The sequence below is a fragment of the Pyrus communis genome, chromosome 6 (genome assembly GCF_041283825.1).
Source record: "Pyrus communis isolate YQ-2024b chromosome 6, ASM4128382v1, whole genome shotgun sequence".
Lineage (NCBI taxonomy): Eukaryota > Viridiplantae > Streptophyta > Magnoliopsida > Rosales > Rosaceae > Pyrus > Pyrus communis.
This window is the reverse complement of record NC_142570.1, coordinates 18720179-18735286: the sequence shown is the minus strand read 5'-3', so window position 1 is coordinate 18735286 and position 15108 is coordinate 18720179. Positions and strand designations below refer to the sequence as shown.

General features: G+C 39.3%; 1 protein-coding gene and 1 pseudogene across 1 annotated transcript; one reads left to right on the top strand and one right to left on the bottom strand.

Moving 5' to 3' along the window:
* Nucleotides 1–1965: 1965 nt before the first annotated feature.
* On the bottom strand, nucleotides 1966–5341 carry LOC137710320 (uncharacterized). The gene has a single exon (XM_068449255.2). The coding sequence runs from the start codon at nucleotides 4768–4770 to the stop codon at nucleotides 2368–2370; it is 2403 nt and encodes an 800-aa protein (XP_068305356.2). The 5' UTR covers nucleotides 4771–5341; the 3' UTR covers nucleotides 1966–2367.
* A 132-nt stretch (nucleotides 5342–5473) lies between these two features.
* LOC137709972 (uncharacterized protein At5g39865-like) lies at nucleotides 5474–11595 on the top strand (annotated as a pseudogene).
* The last annotated feature ends 3513 nt before the right edge of the window (nucleotides 11596–15108 follow it).

The window sequence follows — 15108 nt, the reverse complement described above, 5'->3', positions numbered from 1 at the left end:
AAAGCTCTAATCCGACTAAATTCAAATACCACTGCTCTAATTTATTTTATTTTATTTTTTTCTTTTCCTTCTAAATAATATAAAATTGCGGATTAAACAAAAGCCTTAAAAAAACAGAACTGCTTAGGGTGAGTAATGTAATCAAGTGGGTGCTTCAATCAAACATGGCCCATGTGGCTTGATGAGTAGGTGTCCCAAAAAAATAATCAGAAAAAATGGAAAAACTCAGTAGGCTATGAGAGGCTACGAGACAGGGAACTGTGTATAATAATAGCATAAGGAATTGTAACTTAAAAAAATGTCCTAAAAAAGAAGAAAATAAAAACAAAAATTAAAAAAATAAAAGAGGAAAAAAGAAACGTTGCTTTTTAAGGAGGGAGGAGAATGACGCGTTACGTGTTTGGTGCATTACATACAAAAATAATGCAAGACATGAAACATGGTTTGACAAAATTCAATCCAACCATATTATTCGCCTGCCCTTATCATTGTTAAACACATCATAAACTAATGCTGTTTTAAACTCAAATGTGTGCTTCAAAGAGAGGGCTATTCAAACTTGGATACAAAGGGTGAAACACGTTATTCTATCCAACTCGGCTAAATCCAATTCTGTATGTTACCTTTATGTATTTAATTAGCCTGACCAATAAAACTCCGCCCAATCAAATCTAGCGTCAGGTTGGGCCTAGCATCTAGAGGCTAGACGGGTGATTAAGCAAATTTAAATAAATTTATTATATATTGTATAAATAAATATCTATTTATACTTAAAAACACATAATTATATTAGATCATAAATTGCAAAATAAAATAACACATAAATTATAAAGTATTTAAACATGAAAAACATGCATATAATGAGTGAACATCCAAGTATTCAGTAAGTCTCTTACATTTTATTGAAAAATTAAAATACAAAATAAAAATTATCAATTTTCTGTCTAAGTGAGCGTTGCAACCTAAGCGGATGCCTAGGTAGATGCCAGACACCTAACACCCATGTTTTTTAATGCATAGGGACTAATTCTAATGGTAGCCAGCCCCCCAACACCTATGCAGGGCCTAGACAATGCTAGGCGGGGATCTTAAGACAAGTGTTAATAAGGACTAACGGATAGTTGTAAATGTTTTTGGAGGTCACAAGTTTAAATCTCATAGACGAGAGTTGTCAACAGAACAAATAGGACCGTCTAACGGGAAACGAGAGAGTTCTAACCTTGACACAATAATGTGATGGAGAAAATAAGCCTCTCGTACCTGAAACATTGCTTGTTTTTTCGAATTGAGGAACTATTTATACATGGAAGTCCCTTAAACCCTACAAGAAGCATGTGATCAAATGGGCAACTAACCAACCCTACAATTTTATGTTATAATTAAGTACTTAGAAGGACCACATAGAGACATATTAGTATATCACTGTAATTCTAGACTCCTAATGACCGAAGCACGACAAACCCGAGGAGCAAGCTTTTGATCTCAACCAACTAGGTTAGTTGTTCCAAAATTGTGTGCGGTTAGCTGTATCGCTAGAAGTTAATCCTAGTTACAGCAAGAGGGGCAACAAATACTTCATTAGGATGCTACTAACTGCTAAGCGGAATCACAGAGAACTTACAGGAGCAAAAGAGAGAAAGAAACCCCATGCTAAAAGAATGATAACAAGGTGTTGCTAAGCGGAATCACAGAGAACTACAGGAGCAAAAGAGCGAAAGAAACCCCATGCTAAAAGAATTGTCATGCATGAGATATATATTTTCAACATGATGCACACAAATAGGAAATTATAAATCGAACTGGCAAGCACATGAACTGCTATCTATAAAACCCAGCAGAGAGAATAGTATTCCGGCAATCAATCTCTATGCAAGCGAACTTAATACAGCAAATAAATGAACTACTGTCTATAAAATCCATAGAATTGACAAAGCTGTAATAAGTTATCTAGAAACCCGGGAGACGGATTAAAATCCGGCAAGTTCTTTTCCATTTCTAGATCATTCGTTGTCAAGTACACAACATATCATCACCCTCTTAACCAGAAGAAAATGCAGCTTCCCTCTTAAAACATTTAAGTACCATAGCAGCAATATTCATGTCCAAAATATATAACAATCTACGACGCTTGCCTGTTGGATGATTTGTTCTACCGAGAATACTAGTCCGTCTGACTAGATATACAATAAGCAAAGGGGACTCACAAACACAACAATTCATAAGGATTAAGTCATAACAGAGGTGCCAATAACATAGTTCAATATTTATTGACATATTATCAGAGTAGAGTAAGCTGGAACCTCTGCGATAAATTGTGAGGGGCCAAAAACCAACCTCCCCTGCTTGTCAAAATGCTGCTCCTGCTCCTCAGCACCTCCAAGCTGAAGCGGAGATGAGCTCTCGACGCTGCCAGCATAGAACAAGTGACTCTTGACGCTTCTCGACATGGAATCCCCTTGCTGGATTCCTCTTCACCACACATTCCGCCTGAGTTTCAGTGAAGTTACTGAAGGGTACAGGAGTGAAACCGGCAGAGGCAAAGAGTGTTTTCCAAAAGGGCATCTTGTCTGGGGTTCGGAGACGCCCCAGAACAGTGCTCTCAATCTTGGGCTGAAGGAGGAACCTCTCAATCTTGTTCACAGCATCGGAAGTCACATTAACAGCATCAAGTGATTCCAAAAGGTTTATGTACGACTGGAGGGCCTGCAGAATGTGCTGTGGGAATGGGAGGTCACTTCTATCACACCCTCTATCCAAAGATACCACAATTTTGGGAGATAGATGCTTCACAAAGCGAAGGACATTAGGCAAAGCAGCTGGTTGATTCGAAGTAGACCAAATGGGGAAATTCACAGCAACTGCCTCATTATCGTTGGCTCGAAAAATGGGCAGGGAGTATGAGTTTTGGTCCAGAGAATCAATGTTAACCACTTCAAGATCAAAGCTTATACCAATCTCATTAGCGAATTGTGTCAAATTATCACGCATAAGCCTGAGCTCAACCGGGTGGTGAGTCGAAGGTGAAGCAAAGGCAGTGATTCTGAGTAAAGGGGCAGAAGCACCCCTATTCCTGATAGGAAGCTCCTGCATAAAGGAAGCCCAATGAGCACCAAAACCAATATCGAAATCAACAATGTGAATCTGATCAGCGTCGGAGAGGGCCTCGAGGAGGGCCTGGTTGCAAGTGAAATTGACAAACTGAAGGAGCGGAGAAACTTCGGAGAAGACTTTGTAAGCCCCCATTTTGAAGATGATATCAAATGGGGTCGGAGTTCTCGGTGGTGGAGAGGTGGCAGGATTGTTCATGAGGAGGAGGAGTTGCAAAGCCTCCTTGAAATAGAAAGCAGCCCTCTGAAGGGGCTTTCCAACAGGGGAAAGCTGGTGATTGAGCCGCGCCAATATCCCTTGCGCGTGTGAAAAGTTCCCAGTCCCTACCAGCTCTGCGGCCTTATAGAGCTGGTCGAGCAAAGTATGCGGGAGCTGTTGTTGCTGCTGGTGGTGAGCCATTTCTTCACCATTTCCCAGCACAACCTTCTGTTTCGGCACCATTAACGGCTTCTGCTGAATGCGGTGCTGCTGAGGCAGAAACTGCATCCCTTGAGCAAACCCGAATTGCTGCTGCTGCTGTTTTCTCATAAAAAACTCTTGCCCTGGATCAGAAAACTGACCCTTTTGGATCTGATGAGTACTCGGGTCTACATTTGTGCCTGAGTTGTGGCGTTTGGACTGGGACTGAAGCAGGTGGTGCTGTTCTTGCTGGGCATACGCCAGTGGCATGAAAAAGTTCGGATTCTGAGCCACCTGAGGCTGCTGATTCTGGTTGCTCATGAACAGCTGGGGGCTCAGAATCTGCGGCTTCTCGTCCGGGCTTAATTGCTGCTGCCCGTAAACCGCAGGCAAAGATACCGGCAGAGCCAAAGTGTTAGACGAATTTGAGAAAATGGGGTTTTGAATATTGCAATTGACACTGTTGCTGCCGCCATTGTTGTGCATCGACTCAACATTTGAAACTTTGTAATTTAGCAACCCAAAAGACCCAGAACCCGGAGGAACAAAACCCAGCTTCCCATTGCTGCCTTTGTTACTGCCGTTCCCAAAACCCGAACCGCCGAACCCGAAATTCGGGTCCGAAACGCCGCCGTTTCCAATTAGGTCGAAATTAGGGCCCTGATCGACGACTCCCAACCCGGCATTGCCGTCGAAATCAAGGGGGCTGTTGTGGTGGTGGTGGTGGTGGTTGTTCCCGCTCTGCAAGAGCTGCTTGAGCCCAAACGACGTGTCGTCCACATCCCCGGCGATCCACCTCAGCAGCGACTGGTCGTGACCCGGAGACGCCGCCGTTTCGGAGAGCATGGTCTCCCAATCCTCCAACCCGCCAAGCCCAAGGCCGTATCTCTGGACTCCTCCTGCCGATCCGGTCACGGCCTCCAAACCCCCACTCGGAATCGACTGGAGCTCGCAGGCCCACTCATCTTTCGACGACGTTGGTCCCACCGCAGGCGGGGTCTCAGCTGCCAGCGGCGTCGATTTGTCGCCGCCACCGCCGCCGTTGTTGAAAGAGGAAGAGAGAGTGGAAGCCGAAGTGGGTGGGCTCGGGCTTCTTCTCATATGAAGAACCGAATTGGGCTCACTGGTCGGAAAGCTGTGGTGGTGGTGGTTGAAAAATCCGCCGTCTTTGTACTTGCTGCAGCTGCTGTCTGTGAAAATTGCCGGCAAACTTGCACTTGCTATTTCGATGACCCCCTTCCCCTGCTGGAACTGAAAGGGCATCCCTCTCGTAAATTACACAAATTACGCAGCAAAAAAAAGCTCAAATCTTTGCAAAAATGGCGTCTTCTTTCCAGATTTGAGCAGAAAAATATCTTTTCAGCTCAAACAAAACAAACCCATTTCGTAAAAATTCATAAAATCAGCTCTTTCTTTTCCATCACTGGGAAAGTTGCCTGTTTTCCTGCTCAGTTCCATCATATCTTCCTTTACCATTTGCCACACAAAGCTCCATTTCAATACTCTCTCTCTCTCTAACTTTCTCTCTCTACTTTTTTTTCTCTCTCTAGAATTTGCAATTGTTAATATTGGTGGTGGAGGTGGTGTTGTTTCTTCTGGTCTCTTCTTCTACCCTTGTGTCGCAGCAGAGAGTACTCTGTACCCTTCCCTGTTCTGCCATGGATGCGTGCATCATAAAAAAGGTAATAAAGTGCGCTCTCCCTCCTCACCATCCTCTCTCTCTAGTCCCTATCTCTCTCTCTCTCTCTCTCTCTCTCTCTACAATTTTTTAATTTTTTTCTCATTTTATTATTATTCCTCTCTCTCTCTCTCTCATATTGCTTGCTGGGTTTTTTCTGTCACTTTCGCAATAGTGGTCACGGTGTTGTCTTTACCAAATTTTACAATGGTAAAAATGGGCGCCTGTGCTTTTTGATAGTAGGAGCACCCCCTCCCTCCTCAGATATTAAGATTACATTTATAGGCCATGTCAGATCCTGTCTTGCGTAATTGCCTTTGCATAGATACAGGACAACTATTCATGTTCAAACTCCAATCTATCTATTCTTGTTTCCTTTCACATATTGATTTAGGTATGGTATAGGGTTGAGGTGATTTAAAAAAAAATTGGTATGAAAAAATGTTGGAAGAGTTTTTGGTGTTTGGTAAACATCCCAAATTAGTTTTTATTTCAAAGTTTCAAATGAAAAAAAACTAAAAAGTGGAAGCTGCAAAAGGCAGCTTCTACTAATATTGCCCTCATTTCTCCTTTCTCATTTCTCCCAACTCGGCAACTCCGCCCTGAGCCACCACATCGTCTCGCTGACTTCCTCTACCTATGGCCTCCTCACTCTCAACCCGTCGCCGCCTGCACCCACCACTCCGTTTACATTCCTTTCTCGATTCACTTTCAGGTCTATCTTCCCGAGTACCTTGTCCCAGCCCAAATCTCTCGAGTCCGAACCCAGGTCGCTATTGTCCTACCCCAGACCGTTGTCTTCCGACCCAGAAGTCATTAACTCATGGGAGTTTATGGACGGGCTTGATGTCGATAGCTTTATCGCCGCTTCTGCCGCCCAAACCCTTCGTTTTCTTAGACCCAAAAACCCCCGATAGAGAAAACTCCAACCTAAATCGCGCAATTCTTAAATCTTCGTACGAAAGCATCTTCCGGGTGAATAAAAAGAAGGACCCACTTGACCAGTTCGAGAAAATATGCCCGGGCAAAGAAAACAAAGTTGTTGTCTACACGACGCTACGAAGAGTGCGGTGGACTTTTGAGGAGTGCAACGTCGTTCGGGCAGAGATAGAAGGCCTCAGGGTGATGATTGTAGAGCGTGACGTGTCAATGGATCGTGGGTTCAGAGAAGAGTTGAGTGACTTGATGAAGGGGAAAGGGAAGGAGGCGGCGATGCCGCCGCGAGTGTTTGTGAATAGGAGATATATAGGCGGCTCTGAGGAGGTGCTGAAGATTTTGGAGGAGGGTTTGCTGGGTGAGATTCTTGTTAGGTGTCCAAAGAAAAAAGCTAGGTCTGTGTGTGAAGGGTGTGGGGAGGCAAGGTTATTACCAAACACTATCATACTGCTTTTTTTTTCCAAAAGCACTTTTACAAAAAAAATTTACCAAACACTGCTGCTTTATTTCACAGCTGCTTATTCTCACAACACAGCAGAAGCAACTTTTTTTCAAAGCACATTAATACCAAACCAGCCCTTAGATCTTCAAATCATAAAAATAAATATGCTTCTATTGGGCAATGAATTAAGAGTAAATCATAGCAATGGTCCTTCAACTTCAATCAAATTGAAGCAATGGTCCCTCAACTAAAAATCCATTAACATTGGTCCTTCAACTCATCAAAATGTGTAGCTATGGTCCTTTTCATCAACTTCATTAGAATTTTGTGAAAATAAGTTATATTTGAAGGATCATTGCTACAATTGGGGTCCCTCAACTCATCAAAACATGTAGCTATGGTCTTTTTCGTCAACTTTGTTAGAATTTTGTCAAAATGAGTTATGTTGGAAGGACCATTGCTACAATCGAGTTAAAATTGAGAGACCATTGCTCTAATTGAGTTAAAGTTGAGAGACTATTTTTCCAGTTGGATTAAAGTTGACAAACCAATGATAATGAATTTTTAGTTGAGGGACCATAGCTACACGCTTTGATGAGTTGAGGGACCAATGGTAATGGATTTTTAGTTGAGGGACCATTGCTCCAATTGAGTTAAAGTTAATGGACCATTGCTACAATTTATTCATGAATTAATGCAAACCAGTCTCATAACTTTCTATTTTATTTTAAGGAAAAGTAAATTTATCAAAGAAAGAAATCTCTAATACAACCATTCTCAGTACAATCAAACAGAAAAATATAGAAATGGTGGCGGTGAGAAAATTTGTCTCGTGAAAGATATGCGACCAAGCAATAAAAAAAAAAAAAAAAAAAAAACTGGCAAGAGGCCTGATGTCGTCAATGATTGTCCTCAGCCGCCAAGGTGTACTACACTTGTTCAAAATGGCATCAATGTAAGCTTGGAATATCTTTCAACACACGTCCTTACAACTTTTGACCTTTGCATATCTTAAAGCATCACGAAGAGCAAGAGCTTCAGCAACATAAATTGTACTTTCTCCAAGATTGCGGGTAGCCAGCCACAATAGGTGAACTGTTAGCATCTCTTATGACAAAACCAGCAACAGCTTTAGGAACCACCACCGAGCCATAAAAATTAATTTTGAGTTTAGGTGCATAAGGTGGCCTCCATTTGATAGTTTGAGATGAATCATGAACATGAGTTGCATTCTAGATATGAATTGATCTTAAATTTTTATTGATGAGGTGATATTGCCTGCCAACTACATTAGCAACCATAGGGACCCTAGCATGATTGGCCTTGCAATCACAAAAAACAAGATTATTTCTATCATTCCACACTTACCAACAAATTCAAAGAGATTTACTTAGATCAGAAAGTTCAAGTTCATCATTCGCATTTAGTTGGGATAGCCAAGAAATCAAATTTGAACTCGCATTCACAAGCGTTGGACCATTGGAGATCCACCAAACATCCTAAAGAAGCTGCAATTGACAAAGAGATGTTGTTGATCTTCTTCATCATTATTACAAAAAAGGCAAACAAGGGTAGTATTCGGAAAGAATCTGAGCAATCTTTTTCATCTCATAACTTCTTAAAAAAACAAAACAAAAAAAAAAAAAAAAAAAAAAAAAAAAAAAAAAAACAACAACAATCTAATTATCTTTCTTTTAGGTTGTGAAATCCTGTCCCTAAATTTCACTATTTAAATTTTATATTTAGTATTTTCGACGTGTTTATATTTACTGTGTAGATTTTTTTTTTTAATTTGTAAAAAGACTATAATACCCCTCTTAGGCTAAACATAATTCTACATGGATGTATTTGATCCATTCATGTTTTTTTTCATATTTCTTGGCATATTTGGATAGTACGTGTTGGTATGAACGTGTAGGCATAAGCAGAACATAATTTGGAATTAGAACGAAGATTTTATGAAATGCAAATACGAAGGTATTTGAGTAATCTTACCCTTTAATTGGACACATTTTTATTTGTCTTTTTATAACCTTATTATCTATGTCGTGTGGGCCCACCCCTCCATAATTCTAGAACTTTCTTCCTTTTTTCTCTCTCCCGAATTCTTTCATCTCTCTCGCCTTCTCTTCTTTGTCCCATGAAACCACACCACATCACCTTCAAATATTGTCGAGTTAATCACCAAACAAGCATCACAGCAGCCTTCCTTTCTTCACAAGCTCGAAGATGAGCTTTGGATCACGAGACAAGGGATTAACGTCCTGAAGCTTTATAACAAGCCGTCTCTTTCTCATTGAATTTCAAACCGTTTCCAGTGATCTTTTGGACTCCAAACATACAAAATCATTTTCTACTCTCATATAGCTTCATTTTGGTATATGGATCGTGAAATTTGGTGGAGAAATGAGTAGGATTTGGACTTTGAAAATCTTCCAGAAATCTGGCGAGTTTCCCTAGATCTCAGTGACTATGACGACGGAGGGCGACAGACCACGACAGCGATCGAAGAGTGATAGAAGACAAGGTAATATTCCTTAGCTCTCAGAATTTTTAGTTAATGAGATAAGGTATATATCTTGAGGTTTTGTTAGTTTTAATTGAATATTCCAACCGATCTTAAGCGCGCAGCGGTATTTCGGTGCCTAAAACCCAAAATGTTGCCCTGTATGCATTTTGGGCATCCGTTCAGCAAAATTCCATTGTTTTAACGTCGTTTTATGGTTGACTGCCACTTGAGCTTGCACTTGGCAGAGATCCGACCATCGAATTAAAACAAATTTTTAATATGCTGTTTTACAAGCATAGTGAGACCTTAAGGAAGTTACAGATTAGAAATCCGATGTGTGGATCTTCCAAATTGAGTTATGTAGGGTTGTTTATCCTACCTTTGACAATTGACCGACTGTTGACTTTTGGTCAACGTATCCCGAATCCATCTAGATTATTCAAAGGACGTGTACAACGTAAAATTATGTGTTTTATTGATAAAATTCAGAGACAGAACCTGTGATTTGTTTTAGGCGACGAACATATGTGATGCCTCGTTCTTTGTGCTAGGAGCTATAGCACGGACTCCAGGTGAGTAACTTTAATATATGTGATATCAGTCATACCCACGAAATCCCCATGCTAGTATACTTAGGGGATATTGCATTAATTTATACATGTGTTTTATATTAAATTGTTACTTTTAAATTCTACCATATATCTATTTTATGAAATGCGATTTGAAATGTTTGTGAAACGTGAGGACTAGTAGAGGACCATTAACCCATTGTCATGGGGAATTTTTGCATCGAACTTGTGCCATGTCTTGTCTCATTGAGCTATTGTAAACTGAGTTCCTTGAATTCGGGGTTTCATTGAGTTGTCCAAAATCGGGTTCCGCTAGGGTTTCGTTGAGTGGTCCAAAATCCCTCATACTCTGCGATTCCGTTGAGTGGTCTAGAATTGTATCCTGTTCAGATTCCGTTGAGTGGTCTAATCCCTCATACTCCACGATTCTATTAAGTGATCCAGAATCGTATCCTATTCGGTTCCTTGAGTGGTCTCAAACCTATTTTTTGTTGGATTTAGTTGAGTGGTCCAAAATCGCATTCCTTGTCTTGATTAGTTTGTTGATTTCTTTGAATTGGTATATAATGTGAAAGCTTGGGTGATGTAGGCTTCATCCAAATTATGTCACACTAGGTCTAGTTTTCAGCGTATTTATGAATGATATACTTGAAAACCTTTGTGGTTTGATTTAGAAAGGTCGATGGATGTCTATGTGACTCATTTAGGATTTATAACGAATTGTTGTAATTTTTTGAAGAATGGATTTATATTTAATGTTTATAACTATGATCAATGGATTTATTTTATGATTATCACATACGTTGGATTATTGTCACTCACACGAGTTTTGTAGCTATTCGGATTATTGATTTGTCTGAGTCACCATTCCTAATGTGTAGGGGCAGATTGTGTAGGACATAGATCTTAGTTGATATGAGGACCTTTTGGGCTAGCAATGGTAAGGGAGATTGGAGCAATTACGTTATTCTTGTACCTTTCCTCGTATTTCTTTCGACTTTCTTTTGGGCATTAACTTTGTTGTACATTTATTGTATTTGTGATAGAGAACCCACCACCATACTTGTATTTGAGAATTTTAGTATCAATATTCCCTTGTGTATTCTTTGTATTTCCTCGCACCCATGCACCCAAACGTCACGCGTCAATCCTGGACGTATGTCAAGATCGAGATGTGACATAAGTATGAACCAATGTCCTATGCTCAAGAGAATTTTTTTTTTTTTTCATTTTTTAAATGCATTGATATATTATCTTTATGTTATAAAATAGACAACTCATAATAATTTAGAGTGTGTGTGGAGCAAAAAATAATCCTAAAAATCCACAAGGTGACATGCAGACTTTTATTCAAGAAAGATAAAGATTTCCCGTATTAAATGGGCAGGGCTCTCAAGTATTCTCATGCGCAACTCAGCTTCCCTAGAAGTTCAAGCAGCAAATTATGATTGCTCAAAGCTCCGTTGCTCGTGGTATCGAAAAGTCAAAGGTATAAAAGATAAGGGATTAATTACCAAATTTTATCTTTAATACAATCCTAAAGGAAGATCAATATATCAAGTAAGAATCCCTACCACAATAAAATAGGGATATTCCCATCATCATTCCAAGATATTATCTCCTAATTAATATCTTGGAAATATCATTTCCTTGCGCATCCTACTAATAACATTACTTAACCAATAGGAAGCCGATATACGTAGGGCAAAACCCTACCCCATGGCCGGCCACTACATCACATATATACCCTCATCTCCACCAAACTTTGGTAAGATTTTCGCTAACATAAAACCCTAAACACTCACTTTATTCAGAGTTACTGACTTAGGCATCAGAGATCCATTGGCCCCCATCCCTCCACTTATCATGGGTGCGTGAGACTGTTGTCTTTAATCAAAGATGTTGATTGTTTTGTAGATACATTTTTGTCAAGATCGAACAAGGTGGAAATTGACTACCACAACGTGTTTACGAAACCGAAATGGAAGAGCAAGAAACAGAATCACACTTTTTTCGAAGCATTCGGCTGAAGGTCCAAAAACCAAAAAATAGCCTGATTTGACAAAAAATTGATCTCCAACTGAAGGGTGACCTATAATTTTATGGAGTTCATCAGGTTATTATTTGGTTAAAGTGGCATCAGGCTAGCCAAATGTAGCCCCTCTCTTAGCCAATTTTTTGAAGCCCAGCTTCTCAGTTGCAATAATTGATTCAAGTTCAACGGCTAGATTAAAAACATACAAAGATAGTTTAACTAATAAATTTAAGTATAAACTACAATTAATAATAAATTTACGTATAAACTTAAAACTAATAGATTATTGAGGGGACTATGTTTAGCCCATTCGGTTAAAGATGGTATATGAGTATGGCCTAACATTATTTTTTTTCTTAAATAATATTTTGCAAGGCCATAATTCTGGACGAGACTATATTTAGCCATTTCGGTTGAAGATGACCAAACATTTTAGGAATCAAAAAGAAGATGGGGTCCCTAAATCTCTCGAAATCGGATCCCCTAGATGGAGGTGGTATTTCAATTCGAGGGAGAAGGCTATTCCAGGGATCAAACTTTTCTACCCAAATTACCTGGTATCTTTTTCCTTCAGCCCTTGCTCCCTTTTCGTATATGTTTCTCTTTTTCCCTAGTCTGCCGACTCCCTTACACATTCACCCACTGAATCTTGTCCATCGGCGATAACGAGCCTTAAGCTGCATGGGTTCTTAATGATTTTGTACCAGGATGGGTTTCAGAGATTAAGTTGGTGATGAATGGGTTGTTGTTAGTGAATACCATATTTGAAACTCGTTCAGTGGTGCATCTGGCATTGCAACGACACTCTGGCATCTAGAACTGACCTACAGTGGTGTGGTGGAATTACTGCTATGGTGGTTGTGGGGTATATTGTAGTGGTTTTGTGGTTGGAGAGAGAGGGATAAGGGATATGGATCCTTTCTTAAGCTCAGCATCTTGAGCCTACTGAGCAAATCACATTGTAGCCGTGTGATTTGCTCAGTAGGCTCAGGATGCTGAGCTCAAGAGAGGATCCAAATCCAGGGATGAGAAGTAAATGGAAAAAAAAGATGGGGAAGTTGAAAATAGTTGGGGATGAGTGCGATGCGGACTTTATGAAAGAAAGAAATTGAGGGATAGGGAAGAAGATTCGAGTAGAGAGATTTGATGGGTTTTTTTTTTTTTTTTTAATTTTTTTTTATCTTAACTACCAAATATCCTTTTAGCATTAAAAAAAAAAAAACCATACAAAAGAAATTTAAGCTTTCTCAAATATTTAAAAAAAAAAAAAAAAAAAGTTAGAATATGGGTGTTTTGGTAGTAATATTAGATTTCATTCCGATTCATATATTTTAGTAAACAACTTATATGGATAAATATGATTTTTACTCCGCTTCTAAGAAATTTTAGTAAACAGTTTCATTAGTAATCTGATTCTGATTTCAACTCATTCCAACTCCTTCTTAATTCAATTACACTCATTCTGATTACAATTAGTAAACAAGCTATTAGTATTGGTGATAGTATCAATTAGTTTGCTTTTTCTTTCTAACATTGTATCAAACACAAATTCACTAACAAAAATAGTAAGGAAACACTATTTGAATACAAGCAACGGCAACTTTGAAAAAAAAATTACAAAAAGAAAAAAAAAAAAATTGGTGACCTTTATAATAGATACCAATTGCATTAAAGGTACACACTAGTTCACCATAAGAGCAACTCCAGCCCTCCCTCTAATAGCTGGGCAACAACCCATTTTTTCCCTTCTTCCAAAAACCCAGTCCACCCCATGCAATCCGCTGGGCTTTGGGGGAGGGCAACAACATGCCCAGCAGAAAATTGGCTAACCCAATGCCTGGCCTACTTGACGCTAGGTTAACGTCAGCCACGTGAATGATTTTTTTTTTTTTTTTTTTTGTTTGCGCTAGGTACGTGGGAAACATGCGCTTGGGCTCGTGCTCTGGACAGTGCGCAGAAGGGAGGGCTCGTGTTGCAGGTGCACTAAGGGACGCAAGACTTTGCGCTACGTGGCTCGGTGAAGGTCGTTGGATTTTCAAACAGTAAAAGAACTTTGAAATTCAACCTTAACGGCTAGTGATGTGGCAAAATATGGGCCACTCGATTTCTAGATCAATGGTCCAGGGTTTTTTGCCTCAAAAAATGTCATAAAACCGTTGGCCATGTGTCCAATTTTGGGTTGTTGGATTTCAATCTTTTTGAAATCCATCGGTCCAGATTAATTAACTTAATAAAAATTTATAAAAAAATTATAAAAATTGTTTAAAAATACAGAAAAAAATAAAATGAATTTTTTTATAAGTACCTAACCATCATCTTCCACCTACACCACGTGTCAATGTTTTCAACCAAAGTTTTCATATACTTCTTGTTTGAAAAAAAAAGGTTGGTGAAGCACGTTCAAATTGGTCGGTCATCGAAGATGTTACGTTATGTGAATGAGGGGTTCAACCAAACTTTTCATATACTTTAGTACCTTATGTAATTTTGTATTTATTAAATTTGGTACTTTATTTAAAATGAGAGCATATTTATTCAACCAAAATAAAATTACAAAAACACACCAAGTAAATTTTAAAAAATATAACAAATAAACTTACAAAATACGACAAATAAAATTACAAAAACACACCAAATATAATTACAAAAACACCAAATAAACTAAGAACTTTATTCTTGCACCACAAGCTTGTTTTAAGTTTCTTCACCTTGTTTCAACCCCCACAAGTGCTCAATCAAGTCACTTTGATGACTTAAGTGCATTTATGGAGTTTGCATTGATGTATACATTTCAATGACCCTTTGATTGTAACGTCCATTCCTTTCCAATGGCTCATGTTGCACAGGGTCTTTGATGCCTTCATGAGCACAATATATACTTGTTCTGTAATTGTTGAGCATGTCCGATTCAAATTCATCGATGGCATCATAATCATACTCATCTTCCACAATCATGTTGTGGAGAATGATACCAGTCATCATGATGGATTGAAGTGCCTCTACATTAAACAATATGGCAGCGCCCCTGACAATCACCCAACGAGCTTGGAGGATACCAAAACAACACTCTAGATCCTTCCTACACCCTTCTTGACATCTTGCAAAGTGTTTTTCCTTTTCACTTTGCGGACGTGGCACTGTTTTGACAAACGATGTTCACCTTGTGTAAATGTCGTCTACTAGGTAGTATGTTCCGTCATACTTAGTTCCATTGACTCAATAGGTGACTCTCGGTGCTTTTCCTTGTAGCATCTCACCGAATACTAGAGATTGGGTAAGGAAATTGAAGTCATTTTGAACTCTTGGAACATAAAAAAAAAAAGAAGTCAAATCCATGTAAATGATGCCATCGCTTCCAAATGATATTTTTGACTCATTTTCTGTCGCCATAAGCTTTTTGCCATGCAGTTGGGCAGTTTTTCCAGATTCAGT

Excerpts from the sequence above, each read along its gene's own strand:
- LOC137710320 (XM_068449255.2), bottom strand. The coding sequence starts at position 4,770 with ATGCCCTTTCAGTTCCAGCAGGGGAAGGGGGTCATCGAAATAGCAAGT.